The following is a 22,864-nucleotide window of genomic DNA, read 5'->3' as shown; positions in this document are numbered from 1 at the left end:
GCAGCGTTTGCAGCCCGATCGGTGCCCGAACAGCCGGAAAACTAACGAGATGCCAGAAAGGGGCGGTGCCTTGTTTCTTCCCGAGACGGGGACCCTTTACCAGTCCTCCCAACGCTAGTTTCTAAGTGTGCCTGATGCAATGTCAAGGAGACGTTAGAACACCCAGACTCTCCAGGACACATTCAGTTCTCCTACCAAGCTGGTTTTTGAGCTATAAAGCGATCACCCTCATGCTCCTGGCTCAGTAGTCTGTCTATACGTCGCTGTGTTCCTAGGTACGTGACAATCAGCTCCCTAGTTTTTAGTATGGACTCGCAGTTCCTCTGCGCCTCGAGCAACACCGAGACCGTGCACATCTTCAAGCTGGAGCACCTCACCAACAGGTGAGTAACTGCCAGACGCACAACACTCGTCAGGCTGGAGAGGCCAGGCCCTGGCTCGCCTGTGCCACCGCTGTCCGCACGAGCGACTCCTTATGAGTGCCACGCGCTTGGCTTTACTTGGCCTCACGGGAGTGGTGAGTGTCTGCCGGGAGAACCTCGGTGGTGGAACTCACGAGGTCACGCCCCGCCTCTGCCCCTTCACGCGCTCCGAGACCCCGGCAGGTGATTTCCGCTTTCTGTGCTTTCGTACAAAGTACTCAGCGGTGCGTCTCGGGCTTGTTGCGAGCGTTCGGCGGGTTCCTCGACCTGAAGCGTGTGGTGTAGCGCCTGGCACACAACGGGCACCAATAAGTATTCGGCAGCAGCTATCCAAACAGTAACAGACGAACCACTGCCATCGCGCCCACTTTCAGTGCCCGTGACTGTCCCCAGCCGGGTGGTAACAGAGTGAGAAATAAACCCCCGTGCTTCTGAGCTCCAGCCCGCGCTCCCCACCAAGCTCCGGGCCTGTAGACAAGGGGCCTCTCGGCAGGTGCTCCCAGGAGCACGCGGCCAGCCCGGTCCCTGAGGCGCTGCCCGGTGCGCCGAGCACGGAGGCGGGTGTGTGCCCCCACCCGTTGTCACCTCCCGGCGACCGGTGCCCGCCCCCTCCGTCTGGCGGCCGCGCTGGGATGGCGTTGGAGGACCGCAGGGGGTGCACCGGGTCCCCTCGAGTTCTCCCTACCGCCGCGGCTCACCGGGGGCCAGGGTGGCTTCAGGGCTGTAATGACACAGCGCCCGGGGCCTCCTGCCGGAGGTTTGCTTCCCACTCAGTCTGGCCGGGGCGGCCCTGCCGCTGAGATCGCGGCGTCCTTCCGTGGGCCCGAGCCAGGCTGGAGCTTAGTTTTCCGAGTCCACACGGCGATCTCATCTCGTGCCCTCGCCTGGCCCCCTTCTTAGGAGTCCGGAGACCAGACGAACCATCACCTGCAACTTTTTTAATGTAGGGAAGTGGTCGCGTTGGGAAGCTCTTAACAGCTTCGCAGTGGTCCTTCCGAAGGACAAACGAGCACTCGATGCCCTTTCAGAATTGCCAGAATAGCATGTCCCGAGCCGTTCCAGGTGGGCAGAACATTATGCTAAGGGCACAGTGCCTTCCGGCTGCGGTGAGCGCCGCTCACAGCACGGGGCTGTGCCGAGCCTTGGCCCGGTGCCCACCTCCCTCCTCCTGTGCCTTGTCCCCGCAGCCGACCCGAGGAGCCCTCCACCTGGACTGGCTACATGGGAAAGATGTTCATGGCCGCTTCCAACTACCTCCCCGCCCAGGTGTCCGACATGATGAACCAGGACAGGGCCTTTGCCACCGGGCGCTTGCACTTCTCTGGGCAGAGGAACATCTGCACCCTCTCCACGTACGTATGGCGCCACCCGCTGTCGCAGGCACCACCTTCTACGGCTCGGTTTGCCCAAAGCGCACAGGTCCCCGAACACACGCGGGGAGAAAAAGAAGGAAGGAGGCCATGAAGAAGGGCCGTGGCCGTCAGCCGCCGCCCTCTCTGGTTGTCACGTGTGTTCTGGGGCGGGGGGGGGGGGGGGGGGGGGGCGGCCGTGAGCCGGCGTGGGAACTTGAACCTTGTGGTTCTGCCGACGCTGTCTCGAAAACAGTTCCCGTTCTTCTAAGTAACTCTGTAAAAAGACTCCAGCTCCGTAGGTTCCGACGCCTGTGGGGTCGACAGATGTTTCATCCAAGGAGCTTGAAGGAGTTTGTTAAGGAAGGCGAACGTTTTTTAAAACCTCTAAAACGAGCCAGCCGATTTTGTCCTTTGTCCTTTCCGTCACGGTTAAAGGCAGAAACACGCATAAGCCAGAGGCCATGTCCCACTCAGGTCCGCTGATTTCCTCGGTGGCACCTTTTCAGAGTAATAGCAGACGCACACGTCGTTTGTCTCGTCCACACAGTTGTCTTCCAAGATGAGAAATAATCCTCGAGGTGGATCACTAGGTCATAATGCCAAGAAATAGCCAGAAACCCAGGACCTGGGGCCAGTGGGCCGGGTAAAGGGTTCCTGAAGGCAGGAGAAGGAGCCTGGGGCCATGGGGTGGGGGAGGCTGTGTCATTTGAAGCCAACCCGGTTACCTGCCTCTGTTGAGGTCACAGCACGTATTTTACTTGGCTCTTAGGATCCAGAAACTGCCAAGACTCCTGGTCGCGTCTTCCGATGGACACCTTTACATCTACAATTTGGACCCTCAGGACGGAGGAGAATGTGTCTTAATCAAGACCCACAGGTGAAGAGACTAGTTTTCAGAAAGCCTCTTTAAGAGCTGGTTGTGTAAAGCCGTCACGTGGCCAAGAACGACAAGCTTCGGTGCCCTGCTTGACTGTCGTCCTGGCTGGTGTTCTCGGTGGCCCGCTTCTAGTGGGCACCCGCTCCTCGCTGGGCTCCACGTCAGGCACCCTCGCCACGCTGTAGGCTTCTGGAAGAGTTGCTGAGATGCGTAATGTGCACTTGAAGAAGCAGAATGACTTCATACGGCCCTTTCCTCCTCACACGTTCCCTCGTACATACTGGGAGCTCCAAAATGTGGGCCAAAGGGAATTGAAAAGTTCTCCTGACATCTGTGGCCTCTTGACAAGGCGACCTCTTCCTGCTGTGACAGGACCCCACGAGCTGCCACCGCCCCCTCCCCTTGGCCCGCGGAGCCCCCCTTTGTGAGCGAGTCTTAGCGTCCTGGCCAGAGTGTACCAGAAAGAGCAAAGGGCCAATCTTCATTCAGTCAGTACAAGAGAAAGGGGTCGTTGTGAAGTTGCATGATTGACCCCAGCAGTTCGAGGTCGCTGTTTAGGTCATGTGACCCAGCAGTGTACTCATCAGTCCTTTGTCTTTTTTTAAAGTTTATTTATTTTGAGAGAGAGAGGGCGAGTACACGAGCCGGGGAGGAGCAGAAAGAAAGGGACAGAGAAGCCCAAGCGGGCTCCACGCTGTCAGCACAGAGCCCGATGTGGGGCTCAGACCCACGAACCGTGAGATCATGCGAAACCAAGAGTCAGACGCCTACCCGACTGAGCCCCCCAGGCGCCCCCAATAGGTCCATACTTTAAACTCAAGCGGGCAAGCCTGAGCTTCCTAGTACTTTTCCTTCTGGAAGTTTCCTGCACATGTGATGAGCTCTTTTTTCTTTTCTCCCCCTCCCCTTAATTGCTGCCATTAGCTTGCTTAGCTCAGGAACAACAGAAGAAAACAAAGAAAATGACCTCAGACCTCCATTACCTCAGTCTTATGCAGCGACCGTGGCCAGACCAAGCACGTCTTCTGCCTCTACCGTGCCAGGTGAGTGGCCGTGGGGGCCTGGCTGGGGGGCCCGTTTCTGACGGCAGCTCTTCTGTCTTCATGGTCACCTGTGAACAGAGCACTCTTCCCGAACCACTTCTTTCCCCCCAGGTGCGGCCCTGAGAATAGCCTTTAAACCCAGGTCCCTAAACCTGGCAGGCACGGCCCAAAATGGCTGTCTCCCTCACACGTAGAGTCGAGGCTTCGCCTCTTTGAGAATTGCAAACAGGTGGAATGTTGGAGGGGCCCGGGGTGGAAGGGTGGGCGAGGTCAGCCCATCCGGGGGCTTCGAGACCCTAAGTGGTGGGGATTCTGACTCACCGGAAGCAGTCTCTCCATTCGAAAGGCAAAGGTGGCCTCCATGGTTTCCCTGGAGGCCCTGTCCCGGGGTCAGAGCGTCACAAGAGGCCGGGGGGCTTCCCTCATGTCTCATTCTCGCTTTCCAGGTTATTCTGAGGACGGCGGGGCCCTCCGAGGAGAGGTTATTCCTGAACACGAGTTTGCGACGGGACCAGTATGCCTTGACGACGAGAATGAATTTCCCCCTGTGAGCAGTAGGAATCCCTAAAAGAGCGGCCCAGTCTGTGTGCTGGGAGGGAAACCTTCCCCTCGCGCACGAGGCGAGGTCACTTTCCTGGTGGTCTAGTCCTGTAACAGCTAACCTCCTCGCTCCCGTTCAGAAAGCCACAGACGGCGTGCCGTGCCGTGTGCTTCAGACCCTGTAGACTGGCCACCAGGTGTCGGGCTGAACACGGCAGCATTAGAATAACACCGGATACTAATCCGGGGTGGGGGGGGGGGGGTCTCGGCGGCCTCACTACGTCCGGAGGCCTGGAACCCTTAACTTGGCTTCGTTAGCACTATCTCTGCTGCTCGCGAGGCAGGAATTCACGCCTGCATCAACTCCTGTTTTCCTGAGGCCCCTAAGGATGTGTTTGTGGAATCCTGCCACCTTTTTGCTAACGACGATGCTCTAACGGGGCTGGGCCGCTGCTCTCTGCAAGCCAGCCGGACCCTCACCCTCCTCCGGCTCGGGTGAGGCGGACCCCAGGCTCCCAGCAGCCGTGCGGAGGGTGGGAGCCCCCGGGGGAGAGCTCCCCTGCGTTTCCCTGCACCCTGCTTCAGCTGTTCCGGTAGCGAGAGCCCTCAGGGCTGGCTGGGTGCAGAGCTTGGCTTTTTCTAGCGTCCCTGTCCGGAGCGAGAGGATTCTCTCCCTGGGTGGCCGCCAGGGTCTTAGCTTCTGAGGCCTCAAGCTTCCATTGAGAGCAACGCACGGAGCGGGCTTGTGAGCTGCGGTTAGCGAATGGCACAGAGGGCGAACCTGAACTCCTTTAGAGATGGGAGCGGTGCGCGGGCCAGGACTTAAGAGAGTCAACTGAGTGACCCCCGCTGGGGCCAGAGAACAGCAGCCACTTGGGCTTTGCCTCAGAGCCCGTTAGGTCTTAGTATAGAATGTTTGCTCCTGATCCTTTCATGTCCGTGTAAGTTCCATCTGCAAAAGGATGGGGTGCAAGTCTAGCTTCTTATATAAACCTTGGGACAATCTGATAAGCCCAGTCAGCTTAAAAAAAAAAAAAAAAAAGACTGTTTTGGGTCCCTCTTTGCATCATTAGAGGGCTGGCTTTGTGCTTTCCCATAAAGGCTTTACAGATTGCAGCTTGAAATCTACGTTCCGGGCTTTGAATCGGCAGATTGCCAAACACATTGCCAACAAGTAGTTTATATGTTAAGCGTGGAGAGCGGTGGTTCTTAAAAATACCAATTCTAAGGATAAAAACAACTGTTGGCTTCCTGCCTCCTGATAAACCAGTGGTTTTGCCTTTGGGTTCTCATGCCCGAACTAGCCATAAAGGGAGTTCTTCTGCCCCCCCGCCTCCCCAAAGGCTGGTGGTCATTTCCCTGCAGCTGTATCTTCTAGGAACCAGAATAGATCAGATGCCGTAGGAATAGATGTGTCCCACTGTGTCCAGGTTTGGAGCATTCCCTCATTAGGTTCCATTTCAGTGGTTTTGGTGAAAGTCTGTGACTGCTCGAAAAGATTATTAGATTATTAATTAGTAATCAAAGTGAACCCTACAAGCTCTTGTACTTACAGAATTGGGGTACTGCAGATCTTGGCATGGAGGAGATGGGCCCCTGCCAAAGAAAGCCTGCATGAAATAATAGGTACACTGTGCAGATCATTTGCCTCGAGCTTTAAAAAAAAAAGAGAGAGATGCTTAAAAACGAGTGCTTAGAACCTATCAAGAGGCCTGTTCACCTAAACACTGCCAGGAAGCTGGCTATGAGCCGGCTGTCCCGTCTCCCTCTTAAGGATCAGATGAGTGAAACCTGGTTTAAATTGCATCCGGGATTTTTATTTATACTCGAGGAAGGCTTCCTGCCAGCGAGACCACTGATCACTGAATGAGGCCCCTGTTAGACCCTAGAGCTGGTGGTAGGGGTCAAGAAGCCCATCAGACCCCAGGCCTGCCCTCCAGCCTAGAGGCAGACGGGGAGGAGAGGGCCATGCTTCCGAGAGCTCCTGACATCGTAGCAGACGGCCTTCTCCACCTCACCGCACCGCACGGGGACCAGGGGCGTGAATGCCACTGGGATGTCCTCTTGACACGGACCACCTCACGCCCTCATTGGCAACGATGTCCAACTGGAGAGGAGATCCTGGGCGACTCCCCTCTCTGCCTTTATTCTGTATCTTGTCCAGAATTCGCATCTCTACCCACGTCCCTTAAAAACTTCCAGGATTGTGAAAGGATCTTGGAGTCTCCGTTTGGTTAAAATCACTTCTCTTTCAGTTAACTAAGAACATGGGCTTGCCCAGATAATCTCGTGCGGCCCTCCCTGGGCCTTTGCCTTCGGAACACAGGTCATCTCGAGTGGGTCTTTTTTGTTTTCTAAGTATACTCGCACTTCCCTGGATATGATCGCTCTTATCTCCTTGGGACTTACTTCGCTCCATAAACAATGAAAGGAAAGAGAATTGATCGTTTCTGGTACCTTAGAAAGACGCTGTATTCAGGAAGATAAGCAGCTTTTGTCTCAGCAATACACCAACCTTTACAAGTCTGCATATTTTCCGACACTAGTCTGCTCTTGTAAGAGTAAGCAAATTGGGACCAAGGGTATTTACTGACTTTAGTAGTTACTTAACAGTCTGTGTTTACAAGATGAGCCTTTTAAAAAAACATGCAATACCCATATAAACATACACACACGTATTTTAGACGTAGTCAGTTTTTTTTGAAACCGTGCCATACTCGTCTATACCGAAGTAAGATGGGTGGATTTTCTGTGGCCGTGAGTGAGGGTCAGTCCGTGGATCCGCAGCGCCCAGCCTCCCCCTGCTGACCCCGCGTGGGCACAGATCTGTTGATAACCCAGCCTGCCTACCAGTCTCTTCCCGGAAAGAGTTAAGGCCGTTCTGTTTTGATTTTGGTAGATAATCTTGTGCCGTGGAAGTCAGAAGGGCAAAACGAAGCAGTCATGATGAGAAGCGCACCTCAGAAAGCAGGACACCCCCTGTCAGGTGGTTGTGGAGAAAACAAGGAAGGTGGAAGAATGGAGTACAGTTGTGTGCGCAGAAAGGGGGGCAGGAATCCCAGGTGCCGCCCGCTTAAGCCACGGGACGCGGTCCACTGCTCACCAAACTCTCCTCCGCCCCGGTTGCCAGCAGGCATGGGAGAGACTATATGAAATCTGTTACAGCCATCGCGTCGATGCTCACTAACCACGTTGGTCTATAGCCGGAACTTTATATGAACGAGGGCATCCTTTTTAAATGTATGCCATGTAAAAATGTACGTAGAGGAAAACCTCTTTGAATTGTATTTCTTGTATATGACATATAGAGAGACTGTTTTTAGCCAGGCAAAGTATTTTTGCAGTGATTGGAATGAATCATTTATTACCTTGGAGTCCCATTTAGGACACTTATAATAAAATCATGGCAATGTGTTTTTGAGGTTTTAGACGTTCATTTCTTCCTGGTTTTAGGAGGCAGAAGGAATGCTTACAATCTTTAAAATACCATCATTTGATCTTTAAGGGGGAGCGAGAGGAGACAGGGAGTGCCACGGATTTATCCGTGGGCTCGCCTGCTCTGAGACCCGGAAACGTCTAGCTTTGTCTAGTCTGCACCTGTGCTACTCAGGGCATTTCCCCCAGGAGCTGCCCGGAAATGGAGCGTCTCGGGCAACTACTGAGCCAGAATCTGCACTCTCGAGGGATCCCAGGTGACACATATGCATATTAAAGATGGAAAAGTGCTGCCCTAGATCCCAGCTGGCATGAATCTATGCTAAAACGACCAGCAAAACTGGGTGCATAGAAAGGAAAGGAAACTAAAGTGCATCCAGTGCGTGTTCCGCGTCACGTGACGTGGCAGTCATTTGCATATAGTGCCTCCTTGGTCCTCAGAATGAGCTCGAAAGCTGTGGGTTCAGTGACGGGGCCTGAACCCGGCCTGACTCCAAAGCCTGTGTGCCTTTCCCTACGGCTCGGCACAGCCGTCCCCACCCCCCTCCCAAGGCGGCATGCAGGGAGGACAGTGGGGGGGAAGTGGGTCAGGTGGTGTGACAGCGGCAGGCCTTTCGGTGGGGATCACAGCAGGGGGTCACCGAAGGATCCCGCGTGTAATCCGCCCTGGACGTCTTGTCACCAGCAATGTCCACAAGCACGTCCGCCAGGACCTGTCTGACCTCGGGCAAGACGCGCTCGTACTCAGCACCACCTTCTTCTAGAGGCTCGGCTTCCGCAACATCCTCTTCCAGGTTAAAAATGAGGGGAGGCTCGTGAAGCCGCGGGGGCCCGACCTTCCCGTCACAGGCTTTGGCTCCGCCTAGAGAGAGGGTGACAGCAAACACCCCCATCAAACCCAGCTTTCGCCCCGTGCTGGAAAGAGGAGAAGGTGATGGATTATAAATCAAGGCAAACAGAGCAGGGCTCGTATGTTCGAATGACTGTTCTCCCCGTCAAAGAAAGCGCCTTGGGGTTCCGGCTGCTCATCCCAGGGATGCTCCTGCCTTCCAGAATGATCTGGAACTTCTCCCGGACTTGCCTTCAGGGCCCGCACAGCAGCCAATCGAGTATCTCCCGTCTTCACCCTTGGCGAGTAAATTCGATTTTTTCTTTTTTTCTTTTTTTTTTTTTCCTCAAAAATTCATTTCTGGAATAACAGAGATACTCAGTTTGGTGGACTGGGCGGGAAGGCAAGGTGAGTAATTTCACTTTGGGTTGTAGTTGAGATTCTTGTTGAAATCAGAATCTGGCTGTCGAGGCAGCCTCAGGAAAGCAGGAACAAAAATGGAGAGCGGCATCCTTAGCTGTCACGACTCAGGTTCTTTTCCTTATCCATACAAAAAGTAGTTCAGGCATCTGATAGAAATCAACGTAATGCAACTGAGTCAACAAAAGGAGTCAAGGCAAAGGACGGCCATCAGAAATACAGGAACCCTCGGGGTGCCGGGGTTGGTCAGTCGGTTAAGCGTCTGACGTCGCTCAGGTCATGATCTCGCAGTTCATGAGTTCGAGCCCGGTGTCGGGCTCTGTGCTGACAGCTCAGAGCCTGGAACCTGCTTCACATTCTGTGTCACCCCGTCTCTTGGCCCCTCCCCTGCTCATACTCTCTCTCTCTCATACACAAAAATAAATAGTTAAAAATATCTTTTTTAAGAAATATAGGAATTCCTGAACACCTACTTTGCCCCCGAGCTTCTTAGCAGCCAAACCAGAAGGTGGAAGCTTATCAACTGCTCCTTCTCACTGAGGTGTGAGAGAAATTTCTCTAGTGGTTCCTCTTACAGGGAGAGAAGAATGGGCAAGTCGCACAGCCCTTCATTAATGGTTTTCCTCTCGTGGTTGACATTTGGGTTGGCCAGCGGAAAGTTGAGAGTCACTGTCTTTGCCTAGAATTTGGCTTTTCTTCATTGCCAGTCAAAGGCACGGGACATGAGGTTTGCAGTCAGTCGAGCAAGGGTTTGGATGGACTCCTTATAAAAATTAAAGATTTCCACTTCACAGAATAATGAAATAGCTTGCATAGGACCCCACGTGGGTAACAATTACAAATTCTAGGCAACAAATTTAGGGGAAAAAAACCCCAACAATTGAAGGCACCAGAAAATCACGGAGGCAGGCAGAAACAAAATAATTTGATCATTGAAAGGCAGAGGTCACCATGGGTTGGGTCTGTGTTCAAGAGTTTCATTCCCCTGGGGACACCGCCCAGTCTGTGCAGCTGGGGCCCAAGAGCACTATCCTCTCTTTGGCTTGGGGCATCGGGGGAATATCAAGGTATTAGAGCTCAGGACTCCCACAACGGAAGAAAATCGATGGGTGAAATCTGGGAAGGAGGGAGCCAGAAGGGGGGGACGCCTCAAAATCTGTGAAGAAACCTCCTCCAAATCTTTCTCTAATCTAATGTAGTAGGTAGAGGTCAATACAGCTCATTTATCCAAAAGCAGCTTTAAGTAACCAGGATGCAGACTTTCCAAAGAGGAAGGGAAGGGAGGGATCAGAACATGTCACACTCTCCACCCCGGGCCCCCAGCTGTTGACATGTCTGTCGTCCTCATCCTCGTGCTAACTCTGCCGGGACTCTGGTGACTCCTCAGAAGAGGCCTCCCCTGGGCATCCTAATTCTTGTCTGATTGTGATGGTTTTAAACGGTCCGATTACTTCATAGTAACATTTAGGATTCCAGCACTGTGGTCCCAAGGGCTTTTTTGGCAGGGTCTTGACTTCTGAAATTAACTCAGCCTGGAGAAGCCATACCTCTGAGATAGTGTAATGTAAGGACTGTAATCTAGAAATTTTCCATCCGAAAGCATAACAAATATCTGACTGGTTTGCATTTTAGGTTTTGGAGAATCAAAAGAGTCTTGTGGCATTTTTAATATCCCTCAAGTTCTGAACTCGAACTTGTGTTTTTATGGCACATTTTCTTCAGGATCACGTATTTATACTCGGGGAAAATAATTTCTGTTCTTTATTATATAATGCTTTGGAACACTCTCACATTAAATAACTGAATCAAATTGAAATCCACACCAGGTCCCGGGTCTGGTTTTGTTTTGTTTATGTTTTTGTTTGTTCGTTTTTCATTCACTCGGAGAAAAATTTTAGGGTTCCTGCGGGACACGAGAAACTGTGCTCAGCACTTAAAGACAACAAAAATAAAAGATCTTACAAAGCTCTGGGTTCAGAGAGCTCAAAACTAGTAAGGGAGGGGCGCCTGGGTGGCTCAGTCAGTTAAGTGGGCGACTTCGGCTCAGGTTATGATCTCACGGTTCTTGAGTTCGAGCCCCGAGTCGGGCTCTGCGCTGACAGCTCGGAGCCCGGAGCCTGCTTCGGATTCTGTGTCTCCCTCTCTCTCTGCCCCTGCCCCACTCGTGCTCTGTCTCTCTCTCTCAAAACTGAATAAACATTCAAAAAAAATTAAAAAGAAAAAAACTAGTAGGGAAAATAAAACATGTACCCCAATGGCTGGCATATAGGGCAGAACGTGATCATTACCAGAGTTTCTCCAGATCGTACCCAGCTGAGAAGATGAGAGGGAGTTTTATGACCGAGGTACTAGGATTTGATGTGAGGCCCTAAACGCTGAAAGAGATCTTGATAGAAGGCCAAGGAAGAAGGTGGTTGCTCTTGGAGAACCGACACCAGAAAAGTCAAGCGACCCGGTATGGAAGGAGCCTGAATTCTGTTCGCAGCCAGAAGCCCCTGGGAAGATTTTGAGAACCATCCTGACCCAGCATCACATTTCTAAAATATACATTTAAGACAGTCACCGAGCGAATCAAGAAGCAGAGAGACTTCTGTCGGTTTGCTAACTAGACCTCTAGAGTCTATTCTCTGAAACAGTCTATTGTCTAGTAAATTACACCTTAAAATATCTCCAAGCTTCCATTTAACATTCCGCCAAACTGGCATTTAAAGCCTAACAGTGGAGTGAGAGTCCTTCTTGTGAGTGTGCGGACTAGCTCTGAGCTTGCTAGAAATTCGGGCACAGAGTACAAAGACCTCGTTTTCGCATTTGTGGGTGCAGAGGGCCTGTCCTGGGGTGGTGGGGGGGAGGGGGCGGAGGGGGGTGCTGAGGGCTCCCTGAGGGAGGGCGGCCCACACTCATTCCTGGAGGCCTGAGGGTGGATCCAGGTGGGTGCCCCTGACTCACCGGTGACATAGAAGGCCTTGTGTTGTTCCAGGCGGACGGTCTGAAGGGCTCCATACTCTCCAGCCGCCCCACTGTTGGGGTGAAACAGCACCTGAGAGAGAGCAGCAGAGAGAGCTTCCTAACCCGTCAGCCATGCCCCCCATGCTTCCTGGAAGGCATTCCTTTCTCTGTCACGGTGGCCGGTCCATCCCACCCACCACGGCCCCAAACACTGACAGACACAGGCCTGTAGTCCACGCCGGCCAATGCTTGGGGGGGGCGGGGGGGGGGGAGGGCAGGAAATAGCTCCTTGGCAAGTTAATTAATCAGAATGGGCTGCAACTCTGGTCAGACTCCTAGGCCCCCGGTACCAGCTGCAGAATTCGCAGGGTCCGGTGCAAAATGAAAGAGAGAAACCTCGTTCGAAATCGAACAATTTCAAGGCAGCACAGTACGTGTTCTCTAAACCGGGCGCAGGACCATCCTGAGGGCGGGGCCGCAGGTGGCTGTGTCCCACCCTTCAGGTTCAAGATGGGGCCTGGGAATCTGCACGGCTTACAGACAGTCCCAGGGATTCTGACGCGGGCGCTCCTTGGAAACACGGCTTCTTGGCATCCAGTTAATGTTCTAACTCTCCCTCAAGCAAGGCTGGCATGTCCTTGAGAGGACAGCTCGGCGTGATTTCTGCAGAACTGGGCACAGCCTAACCTCCGAACACAGATGTCCTCACTCCCTGACTCAATCCTGCCCTCCTCGGACTGAGGAAATCCCCCGTCATCGGGCCATCGATGAAAGAATCGCCCTACAGAATGGAAACACCGAATTCAGGCGTGCCAAGGGCAGGATTCGGTAGAAAATAAACAACCAGTGTCCTTGGTGGGTTGGTGGGTTGGTGCTGGATGCGTGAGACTGCCCTGGTATGAATCATGACCAATATATATCACTGCAAAGACGCTTATGTGATTCAAAGTTTCCATGGGGCTATTAAAAAAAAAGAGAGCGAGAAACATCTGTTGGAGCAGTAAACAGCTGTCCCCCCAAGTTTTTCCGGGTTCTCAGAGGATGCCACCGAGGGCGGGGTCCCTCCCGCACCTGCAGCTTCCGTGCTGGGCTCTCGTGACAGTCCCTGCAAGGTCCCCAGCCAGCATGATGACAGCAGGCTCCTTCCAAACAGGAAAAGAAGTCGTAACTCAAAACTCACTCCTCTGCCCGCCCAGCAGGAAGCCAAGCCTCTCACTGCGGGAGGCCACTGGGTTTCCTTCTGGCGGAGGCGGAAAGTGGGGGGACTTGGAAAACCTACTGTCCGCCCATCAAGGAGGTCCTCAGACCTCCGGAAGATGAGAGTCGCGGTCCGCTGGTTCAAATCGTTGACAGTATTTGGGTCTCGGTGACAGACACTCCAGAAGGGTGGGCTGCTACGTCCAGGATATTTGTGCAGCGTTACCAGAGGCAACTTCCAAAATCCAAAAGGAAGAGGAAGCAAAACTTCCGGATGGCTCCCTCTCAGAAACAGGAGGGCGTGGGTTTTGTTGTGCAGACTGGCCACGGCGTTGTTTACACCCACATAGGAAGAGGGTTGGCAAACTGATACATGAATCACAGCCTAAGACAGGTCCTCTCCAGGGTGGGTCCCCACTTCAAAGATAACTTTTATCTTCTGCAGACATGTTGCACCTTCTTGGTTGCCTTTCTTACCTGTTTGCTTTGTTTCATTCTGTTTTGTTGTTTGAAGCAGGTGAGCGGCTCCCTTAGGCCCCAGAGGCTGGTGCTTATGTGGTAACGCTCCCCCCCCTCCCGACACACACACAAAAGGAAGGCTCCCCAATCCCATCAGGTGGGGCTGCAAAGCCAGCTCTAAAAGGGGGCAGCCACTCCGGATGGGGATGGCATCTTTCACCACTAGGGGCCTCCCTAAGAGAAGTGATCGGACGGAGCTCCAGAGACAAGCCCCTGCTCAGGTCTCCCCGGTGTATGGCCTCCAGGGAGGTGCCACGCATTTTCTGACCCACAGCAGCCCCAGACCAGTCTGGACTGGCAGGTGAAGAGCCATTAAAGACGCCTTCCTCTTTGTGGGCAATTTTTGGCCTCGGCGGTTGGCAACCCGGGGCGGAGGTACGACTTGACTGGTGGAAACATGACGAACTCCAGCTTCCACCAGGGAGTCAGGCAAGCACGAAGCAGGATCTCTGAGGCGCCCTCCCCCGCCTTGCGGTTGCCCTCGGTGCCCAGACCCGGGCCCATCAAGATGAGAAGCAGAAGGCTCAGCAGGATGCAAGAGCGGGCAGCCTGGCGGCCTCTGTTGCACATTTTCAACACCACCCCACGTCCCACCCGTCCTCGAAGCGGGTAGTGAAAAGACCGCACAGTAGGAAAACTGCAGACCCATTACTTGCCCTTAAACCTGTCCGCGCGGGGCCTGGGGGCGTGCGAGGTGGGGGGGGGGGTGCCAAGGAGCTACGCCTTAGCCTTAGGTGGCTTCAGCTCTTTACCCCGGCGGTTACTTCATTTGCAAAATAGGGAAGGACCGAATGGCTGAGCTGTATTTGCATATTGTTTTGAGATGAGCATCTGAGGAGTTACTCTGAGCTTCTTGAAACCGGAATGGTTTTCTAAACTAAGCCGTTAGAATCCTTGCACGCCCAGAACACACCTGAGTGTGAACACAACCAAATTGTGTTTAGTAAAAACTACACGCGGTGGCGCCTGGGTGGCTCCGTCAGTTAAACCTCTGACTCCGGCTCAGGTCGTGATCTCACGGGTCGTGGGTTCGAGCCCCGCGTCGGGCTCTGTGCTGACAGCTCGGAGCCTGGAGCCTGCTTCCGATTCTGTGTCCCCCTCTCTCTCTGCCCCTCCCTGACTTGTGCTATCTCTCTCTTTCTCTCTCTCAATGATAAATAAACGTTAAGAAAACATTGTTTTAATAGAAAATAATAAAAATTTTTAAAAAATCACACGCGGAGACCTGTACGTGTGCTCACTCTACCTCCCGGCCTCCGACCTCCCCTCTGTTCAGCAAATTCTGGACGCTTTACTCTAGTCTTTTCAGCAGGTGAGCAGAAAAGACCAACAATTCAGGGCCAACAATTACCTGGGTTGCCCTCAAACTCCAAACAATCTTATCTACAGCATCTTCACGCCCTCTGCAGGGAATCCAGAGCTCTGGGAGGCTGGGTGTAGCCTGCAGGTGCCAGCGCCCCAGGGCCTTTGCTCTAGAAGATACTATCAGCAGCTTCCTGCAAGCAGTAAGTGGTGGCTGTTTCCTTCTGGGCCCTGCGGTGTGGTCAGGGAGCAAGCCAGCCCCCACTCCAGCCGCCTTACCACACATCATCTGTCCCCACGAAAACCCCAACCAGTGTTAGGGCCTGCCTCTACTCCCCCTGCCAGGACCAACCCTGTCGGACACTAGGCCAGTAACTGTTAGGCCCTGAGCATGACTCTGCAGAAGAGAGGGCTGCAACTAGAGAGAGGGACCGCTCTCCCCTCTGAGAGCGGAAGTGAGCGCGAAGGTTCTGGCTTCCACAGGCAGGAGCGGCCGCGTCAAGGAGCCCGGAGTCCTTGAAGCACTTCCTGGTGACCCCAATGATTCTATTAGTAGCCGTGGTGATAAACACTCAGGAGCACCTCTCCACTGACGTCTTCGATAACCCCCCGGGGTCACACACTGCGAACGTCCAGTCCGGAGGCGGAAACCATCTTCCTGCTCTTTGCAGCTCCCCAGCGGTGGGGCTCAGCCTGGAAGCCTGCGCAGCTCTAGAAGGCTGGGTGTCCCGGGAGAAGCAGTACTTGCTCAGAGGGCATTTCAGGCAGCGTCAGACAACCCCTAGAAACTGCAGGAACGCTCTCGGAAGCACGGATGGCCCCCTCGGGGCTCCGTGGCGGGGGCTGCGTCACAAACCACCGGGCCACATCCGAGCAGCGTGTTTGAGTCACCTCCATGTGAACCTCGGGTGAAGACACAAATAGACCCTTTGATGTGTGGGTCCCTAACTCAGAAGCCATGTGCTCACCGGGCCTCACAGAGGGGCTTGGGGTTCCCTCCTCCCACTTCCTCTTCCTTTTGGTGAAAGGAAAACACACGGAAATGACATGGAAAGGCCGTCGGGGCCGGCACTTCCTGGCTGTCACCGCCGACGAATGCCTCAGTGCACATGAAGAGGGGACCCTGGGGTGCGGGGGAGCAGAACCCCAAAGCTGGAGCAGGGGCTGTAGGGCCACAGGCCGGGCCTTCCAGGAGCCAGGGGGAACGTTCATTCATTTCTTCGTCAAATGCACATTTACTGCTGGCTGGGTGCTGGCCCAGTTAGGTGCACTGAGAATTCTGGGGGAGATCCCTGCCTTCGGGAAGTTCCATTCTAGTCGGGGAGTCCCACAATACCCAAGTCACTCTGGCTAGTCAGCCACCCCATCCAACAAAAATGTGCCAGGGGCCTACGATGTGTCAGACAAATCATTGCGGAAAAAAATCGTATGTTACGGGCAAGAAGCACCTCTATACACACCCACTCTAAGCCAGACTGTCCAATGTAAGTCTGGATTGACAAGCTGGATTGATCACAGGGGAAGAGGGGGAGAGGGGTGGAAAGACAGCTTTGTCTCAAAGGATTAATCCGTCGGGGGTTCTTAAGCTAGATCGGGAGGGGCCGCTGGCATGCACGTTCCCAGGATGGTTCTCTTCGCACAAAGGTGGCCCCGGATGAGAAGCAGCAGCCCAAGCCCCTGTAGAGCCGGTGGGGGGCGCACACCTCCTCCACTTACCCGGTGCCCAGTCTGCGACCAGCCAAAAAGCACGGAAGAGGCATCCAAGCCGTCAAAGTGCCGGTCTTGGGGTAGGCTGGCCCCCGCCAGGGCCACCACAGTGGGGAAGATGTCCAGCACACTGCAGGAAGAACAAGACGGCGTTGGCCCCAGCTACTCCCGGACTCTCTCCCTGGCCCATGCTGTGGTCAAGGCCCACCCAAACCAGCCCAGACTGAGCACCGACATCCTCCCATATGGTCCGCCTCCTCTGCCTGCCGGTCCTTCCTTCGGGTCCCACCTGGATTTCTGCTCCTCCAAAAGGCAGAATGGCACTGTGGTTTAGCACCCAGGCTCTGTGGCCAAGTGTTACCGGGTCTCAAAATCCCAGAGTTATACCTACCTGTCTTCTCAATGCCTCCATTTTCCATTCTCTAAAATGGGCATGATCATTATAGTGCCCACCTCACAGGGTATCACGTGGATGAAACACATAGATGAGACGTGTAGAAGAAGATGGTATTTGTGTCATCGTTATTCACAAGGGCTACCCTACGGATCTAAGAACCAAGAGGCTCTACCTGTCACCAGCTAGGCCACAGCCACTGGCTGAGAGGGAACCATGTGTAACAGGTATCTGCTAGAGAAATGTTCATGGCATTATTCCTGCTCTGGGTCTCTGTGTCACAAATATTCAGTCTTTGTTTAAAATGCCATGGTGGGGCACCTGGGTGGCTCAGCCGGTTGATCATCCGACTTTGGTTCAGGTCATGATCTCACGGCTTGTGAGTTCGAGCCCCGAGTCGGGCTCTGTGCTGACAGCTCAGAGCCTGGAGCCTGCTTCGGATTCTGTGTCTCCCGCTCTCTCTGCCCCTCCCCCACTCATGCTCTGTCTCTCAAAAATAAATATTAGGAAAAAAAAATTAGCATGCCATGGTGGGGCACCTGGGTGGCTCAGTCAGTTGAGCATCTGACTCTGGCTCAGGTCATGATCTCGTGGTTTGTGGGTTCGAGCCCCGCGTCGGGTTCTGTGCTGACAGCTCAGAGCCTGGAGCCTGCTTCGGATTCTGTGTCTCCCGCTCTCTCTGCCCCTCCCCCACTCATGCTCTGTCTCTCAAAAATAAATATTAGGAAAAAAAAATTAGCATGCCATGGTGGGGCACCTGGGTGGCTCAGTCAGTTGAGCATCTGACTCTGGCTCAGGTCATGATCTCGTGGTTTGTGGGTTCGAGCCCCTCGTCGGGTTCTGTGCTGACAGCTCAGAGCCTGGAGCCTGCTTCGGATTCTGTGTCTCCCTCTCTCTGACCCTCCCCTGTTCATGCTCTGTCTCTCTCTGTCTCAAAAATAAATAAACGTTAAAAAAAAAAATTAAAAAAAAAAACTAAACGTTAAAAAAAAAAATTAAGGGGCGCTTAGGTGGCTCAGTCGGTTGACGGTCCGACTTCGGTTCGGGTCATGATCTCACGGTTTATAGGTTCAAGCCCCTCAAGGCGCTCTGTGCTGACAGCTCACAGCCTGAGGCTGTTTCTCCCTCTCTCTGCCCCTTCCCTGCTCACACTCTGTCTCTCTCTTTCTCAAAAATAAATATAAAAAACAATTTTTTTTTAATTAAAATGCCATGGTATGTGAAACGTTCCACCCCCTTTATTTCAGTGATTTCTTCCCCATTACAAAATAGTAATAAATGTTTACGGTGGGGGAAAAAAAATAGAACACCCAGAAATATAAAAGAGAGAACAACGCAGAAATCGTCCATCACCCAAAGGCAGCCACTGTTACCATTTTGGTGGGTTTTGTTAATGTGAGTTTTTAAGTCACATGGTGCAACTTGACTCTATTATGGGGCACATCGCCCACCAGCCTGCTGTGTTTCATCAGAAAAAAACTCTCCAGCATAAACAAATGGACCGTCCTTTCAACAAAGCTGTTTATCTGAGGGCCAGGCCAACTGAGTCAGCGGGATGTGATGCAGTCAGGCGGGCAGGCCAAGGTGAGGAGTACTCCCCCAGATAGAGGCCCTGGTTCGCCTGAGGCTGGGCACAGCACCAAACTTCAGGCACGCTCTGAGGGAGGCCTCAGGGGCCACCTGCCCCACTGCCACCACCCTGAGGTCCGGGAACAAGCCTCTCTGCCCGCCCAAGAGGGGCTGCAGAAGGGGCTCGCCATGAGGCTCCGCCTAGAATCCCGGACAGAATCTCTCCCCGGACGATGGCATGGACTGTTTCTGGTTTGCCTTCTGTGTTCACGATCCACACAGCTAGTGGCTTATCTCTCGAGATACGTGTCCCAGGGGCTGGGCATCCCACACAGGCAAAGCCAAGGAGTGCACAGTAAGCATGGCCAGAGTACGGCACAGTCCAGAAACCTGTCCGGAGTCCAAGGATCCTGCTACAGACCGGGCAGTGTGGAGCAACGCAGTCCGAAAAGGGGGCGGCGGCTGGGGCCGTTTGTTTGAGCTTTCTCGAAGCTGCACCCCTAAAGGACACCGGCACCGCAGATGGGTCACCAGCGAGCAGGAAACACAGGATCTGTGTCAGGCTGGAATGGACGGCATGCTTTCTCTTTCCATCTTCGGTTTTCTCCCCTGTATCATGAGGCTTCACATTCTAATGAAATAAAGCACTAAAGTCTCATGTTCAGGGAACCCTAACGTCTCAGAATTCATTCGTCAGGATCCTCAGAGGGACTTCATCCGCCCAGAGCACAGAGAAAACCTTTGGCCCACGAGAAAATCTCCAACATCTCCGATGACTGGCCAATCCAGAATTACTGCCAAGCTCAGGCCGTTCCAAAGTCTTTCCTTCTGTAATGGAGGAAGCCGAGCCCCCGAGGTCAGGCCCAGAGGAGGGCACACACAGTCCCCATACCATCCCGGGGCTGGGCCCGCAGACTCAGCTTGAGCTTAGAGACAACACTGGTCCTAGGGAGGCCACCAAAGGGACCCCAGCTGCTCCAAACCTCAAACCCCACCTAAGAAACTGGTCCTGACAGTCTGAAACCTTCAAGAAAGAGACCAAAAAAAAAAAAAAAAAAAAAAAAAAAATCTACATTTCCAAGTTTCTGTGGCTGGTGATATACTTGGGATGGGGGCTTTGGGCAGGACCACGTTCTGACTTTTGTGGGATATATGGGAACTTGGGCCTTCGTGGGCCCCTGCTTCCGTACGAAATACTAAAAATTATATTTCACATCTGTATTGACAGAAAGATGCATATATAAATAATATATATTAAACCATTGTCTTCAACTGAAAAGTTCTTTTTTTCCCTCCTTCCGATTTTAGAAGAAATTAAAAATCTCACGTGTCCCGGGGCGCCTGGGTGGCTCAGCTGGTTGAGCTGGTTGAGCCTGGGTGGCTCAGCTGGTCTTACTCTGGCTCAGGTCATGATCTCATGGTTCGTGAGTTCAAGCCCCACGTGGGGCTCTGTGCTGACAGCATGGAGCCCGCTTTGGAACATCTGTCTCCCTCTTTCTCTGCCCCTCCTCAGCTTGTGCTCTCTTTCTCTCTCTCTCAAAATAAATAAATATTAAAAAAAAAAAAAATCTCCTGGGCCCGGCCCTCCACCTCCCTGGCCTAAGAGACAGTCGGCCTTGGCTTCTGGAGGGAGGAAAACCCCACTTCACTGGGGTTATGAGAAGTGACACAAAAGGCTGCCATCAGAGTGGGCCAGGGGACACCTTTGCCGGTTGCCCATGTGAAAATAGTTTCTTCTTTTCTTAACATGGCTTCAGCCAGCCCACGGCACCGAAGGTTGTTCAGAGGAAGTGTGCGTATTTGTGTCCCCATGCAAGGTGTCACCCCAGGGACCCGGGCGTGGAGAGCAGGCCGTGGGGAGGAGGGTGCAGGAGAGCCCGGCTGGAGCAGAAGGGCTGCTGGGAGCTTGCTTGGGCCCAACAGCCCAGGCTCGGGACGCCTGCGGATGGGAACCCAGGCGCTGTGCTGGGCTGTCCTGGGGGGAGAGCATCCCGGGGCAGAGGGAAGGGCTGGGAAGGGAGGTGTTTCCTGGAAGCTGGGGACATTATAGCTGGGAAAAGGCGGTGTGATCTGAGGGCGGGAAGCGGGAAGTGGCAAGGAGGTTGCCAAGGAAAGGATTGGGGGTGCGTGGGCCCGGACACAGAGGGAGGGGAGAACAGAACTTCCTCCGGATCAAGAGCAAAGGCGGGGGAGGGGCAGGGCCTTTTTAGCGCTTAGTTGTAAGTTTCTTCCTGTTGTAATTCCCTCTTGTGACCCCAGGGAAAACTCGGTACCCACCCCTTCCTGGCCTAAGCCCCTCTGCGAAGCGTTGAGGGGCTGCAGCTTCCCCCAGACCCCCGACTCCGGTCCTTCTCAGAGGCCAGTATAAGAACCCAAGAGCACTGTTTTCAGGGGACACAGGGGTCCCGGAGCATCAGAAGAGCCCGACACAAAGCACGCATATCCTTTCCATAGCAGAGCATAGCTGGGAGCGGGAGGGGAGGGGGGTCCACACAAGGCCCCTCCCTCTCTCCCCCTACACTGCCCACCGCTGGATGCAGGAAAGAGTGGGAGACTTGGAAAGGAGATGCGTGGCTAGATCTTGCTCTCGCGGTGACACCGAACCACAGGGCACTGATGTGAACATGGCCTTCTTGTAACTTCCACTTCCGAGACGTGTGCCTCAAGACGGTACAGGGGCAGGTGAATCAGCCCTCCACACAACCGGCTGCGTTTCAGGCATCTGAAGAGAGCCGCCCGGCCCCCCCACCCCCCGGGGACCCTCCGGTCTCCAGGCTAAACGGAACCTTTAGCTGTTTTCCCAAATGAGATGTGGCCATCTCGTGTTGCCTCAGTGATCGCAGGAGAGGTTCTCTGCTCTGAATAGAGACGGTGGCCTCCCAGCTCAGAGATGCAGAGCATAACCTTCACGTCTTTGTATACGGCTATGAGACATCACATCAAAGCTGTGGCTCTCAGGGGTGCTGGGCTGGCTCAGTCGGTAAAGCATCCGACTTCGGCTCAGGTCACGATCTCACGGTCTGTGAGTTCGAGTCCTGCGTCGGGCTCTACTCTGACAGCCTCAGAGCCTGGAGCCTGCTTCGGATTCAGCGTCTCCCCCTCTCTCTGCCCCTCCCCCACTTGCACTCTGTCTCGCAAAAATAAATAAATGTTAAAAAAAAAATTAAAAAACAAAAAAAAGCCACGGCCGTCAAGCAGCATGAGTGTGTCTTCCCAGGGCACATCTGGTCCCACCTGGAAACATTTCGGTTGCCACAGGTCAGGGTGAAGGTGCCGCTGGCATTCAGTGGGTAGAGGCCAGGGATGCCATTCAATATCCTACAATGTACAGGACGGGCCCCCACAACAGAGAATGATCCTGCCCAGAACGTCAACAGTGCCAATGTGGAGCTAACCTGCATTAGAGGCTGAGGTTCAAACCACCAGGCCCTTGCGACACGTGTCGCCAAAGCCCCGGCCTCCTAAGTTAGCTCCTAACCATCAGGAACTTTCTGTCTGATTTGCTCGCTACTCCATCCCCAGTCCCTAGGGCAATGCTTGACCCACAGCTGGACACAACAATAAATATTTGTGGAATAAATGAATTTCCCTCACTCTGTAATTGTGTCACTGGGCTTCGGGGTCAGGACATGTACGAGACCATTCTTCGGCCTCGCTACGTTACGCGGGTGCACGCTGAACATTAACAGTGATTATCTCTAAAAGGGAACCAAATGGAAAATGGAATTCGTGTGGACCCCTCCTCCCTCGCCACTGCCCCCCCCCCCCCAACGCATTTGTCACTTTTCTGCATTCATGTGAGTACTTGTATCAACCTGTCCACTCTCTTCCCATAATTCCTCGGGGCCACCAGAACTGAGGTGTAACGTATTCTGGCCTTAGCTCTATGGCTCAGGGGACTTACCTCTGATCTGAAAGGAGATCTATGTCCCTCTGAGGAATAAAGTACTAGAATAGGGGATAAGTACTCTGGGGGAGGAGGGAGTGCCTGGTGGGGCTTCCAAGGACATGAAGTACCATCGGTTTCTTGAAAATGGATCTGAAGGCTGTTCTCCTCAGAGCCGACCCTGAAGGAGTCATGGAAAACAACAGTAGACGCCTGGTGGCCTGGCCTGACAGTAAGGACGCTCCACCCAAGTTTGCTTTAGGTGGATTTATGTGAGCAAACAGCCAGAGGGTGAATTCTATGGAGATGAACTTTCCTGCTTCGACTGAGACTACTTTAACGCCAAAAAATATCCTCCGAAGGGGCCGATGTAACGGATCAGCGCTGTCCTGGTAGAATTCCAGGAGCTCTCGAGCAAACGCGGTC

At 53.6% G+C, this 22,864-nt stretch overlaps 2 protein-coding genes across 14 annotated transcripts in view; one reads left to right on the top strand and one right to left on the bottom strand.

The window, feature by feature from the left end:
• The window catches only part of WIPI1 (WD repeat domain, phosphoinositide interacting 1), a 31,519-nt gene extending 23,912 nt beyond the window's left edge, over nt 1-7,607 (top strand). The window contains exons 8-13 of the mRNA XM_042916518.1: nt 276-383; nt 1,610-1,774; nt 2,544-2,651; nt 3,576-3,694; nt 4,141-4,241; nt 7,134-7,607. Coding sequence (XP_042772452.1) covers nt 276-383; nt 1,610-1,774; nt 2,544-2,651; nt 3,576-3,694; nt 4,141-4,241; nt 7,134-7,181 — 649 coding nt within the window. The 3' untranslated portion in view covers nt 7,182-7,607. The remainder of the gene's footprint in view (nt 1-275; nt 384-1,609; nt 1,775-2,543; nt 2,652-3,575; nt 3,695-4,140; nt 4,242-7,133) is intronic.
• A 21-nt stretch (nt 7,608-7,628) lies between these two features.
• ARSG (arylsulfatase G) overlaps nt 7,629-22,864 on the bottom strand; it is a 107,062-nt gene continuing 91,826 nt past the window's right edge. For 6 of the 13 annotated variants that reach the window (XM_042916502.1, XM_042916503.1, XM_042916505.1 and 3 more), the window contains 2 exons: nt 16,599-16,719; nt 11,105-11,955 (listed from right to left, as the gene is read on the bottom strand). In XM_042916502.1, coding sequence (XP_042772436.1) covers nt 11,578-11,955; nt 16,599-16,719 — 499 coding nt within the window. In that variant the 3' untranslated portion in view covers nt 11,105-11,577. Of the gene's footprint in view, nt 9,068-11,104; nt 11,956-14,814; nt 15,786-16,598; nt 16,720-22,864 lie in introns of those variants that run through there. The other 7 variants (XM_042916504.1, XM_042916507.1, XM_042916511.1 and 4 more) reach the window with 6 other exon arrangements.

Source organism: Panthera leo, chromosome E1 (assembly GCF_018350215.1).
Source record: "Panthera leo isolate Ple1 chromosome E1, P.leo_Ple1_pat1.1, whole genome shotgun sequence".
Lineage (NCBI taxonomy): Eukaryota > Metazoa > Chordata > Mammalia > Carnivora > Felidae > Panthera > Panthera leo.
This window is presented reverse-complemented; position numbering and strand designations above follow the sequence as displayed.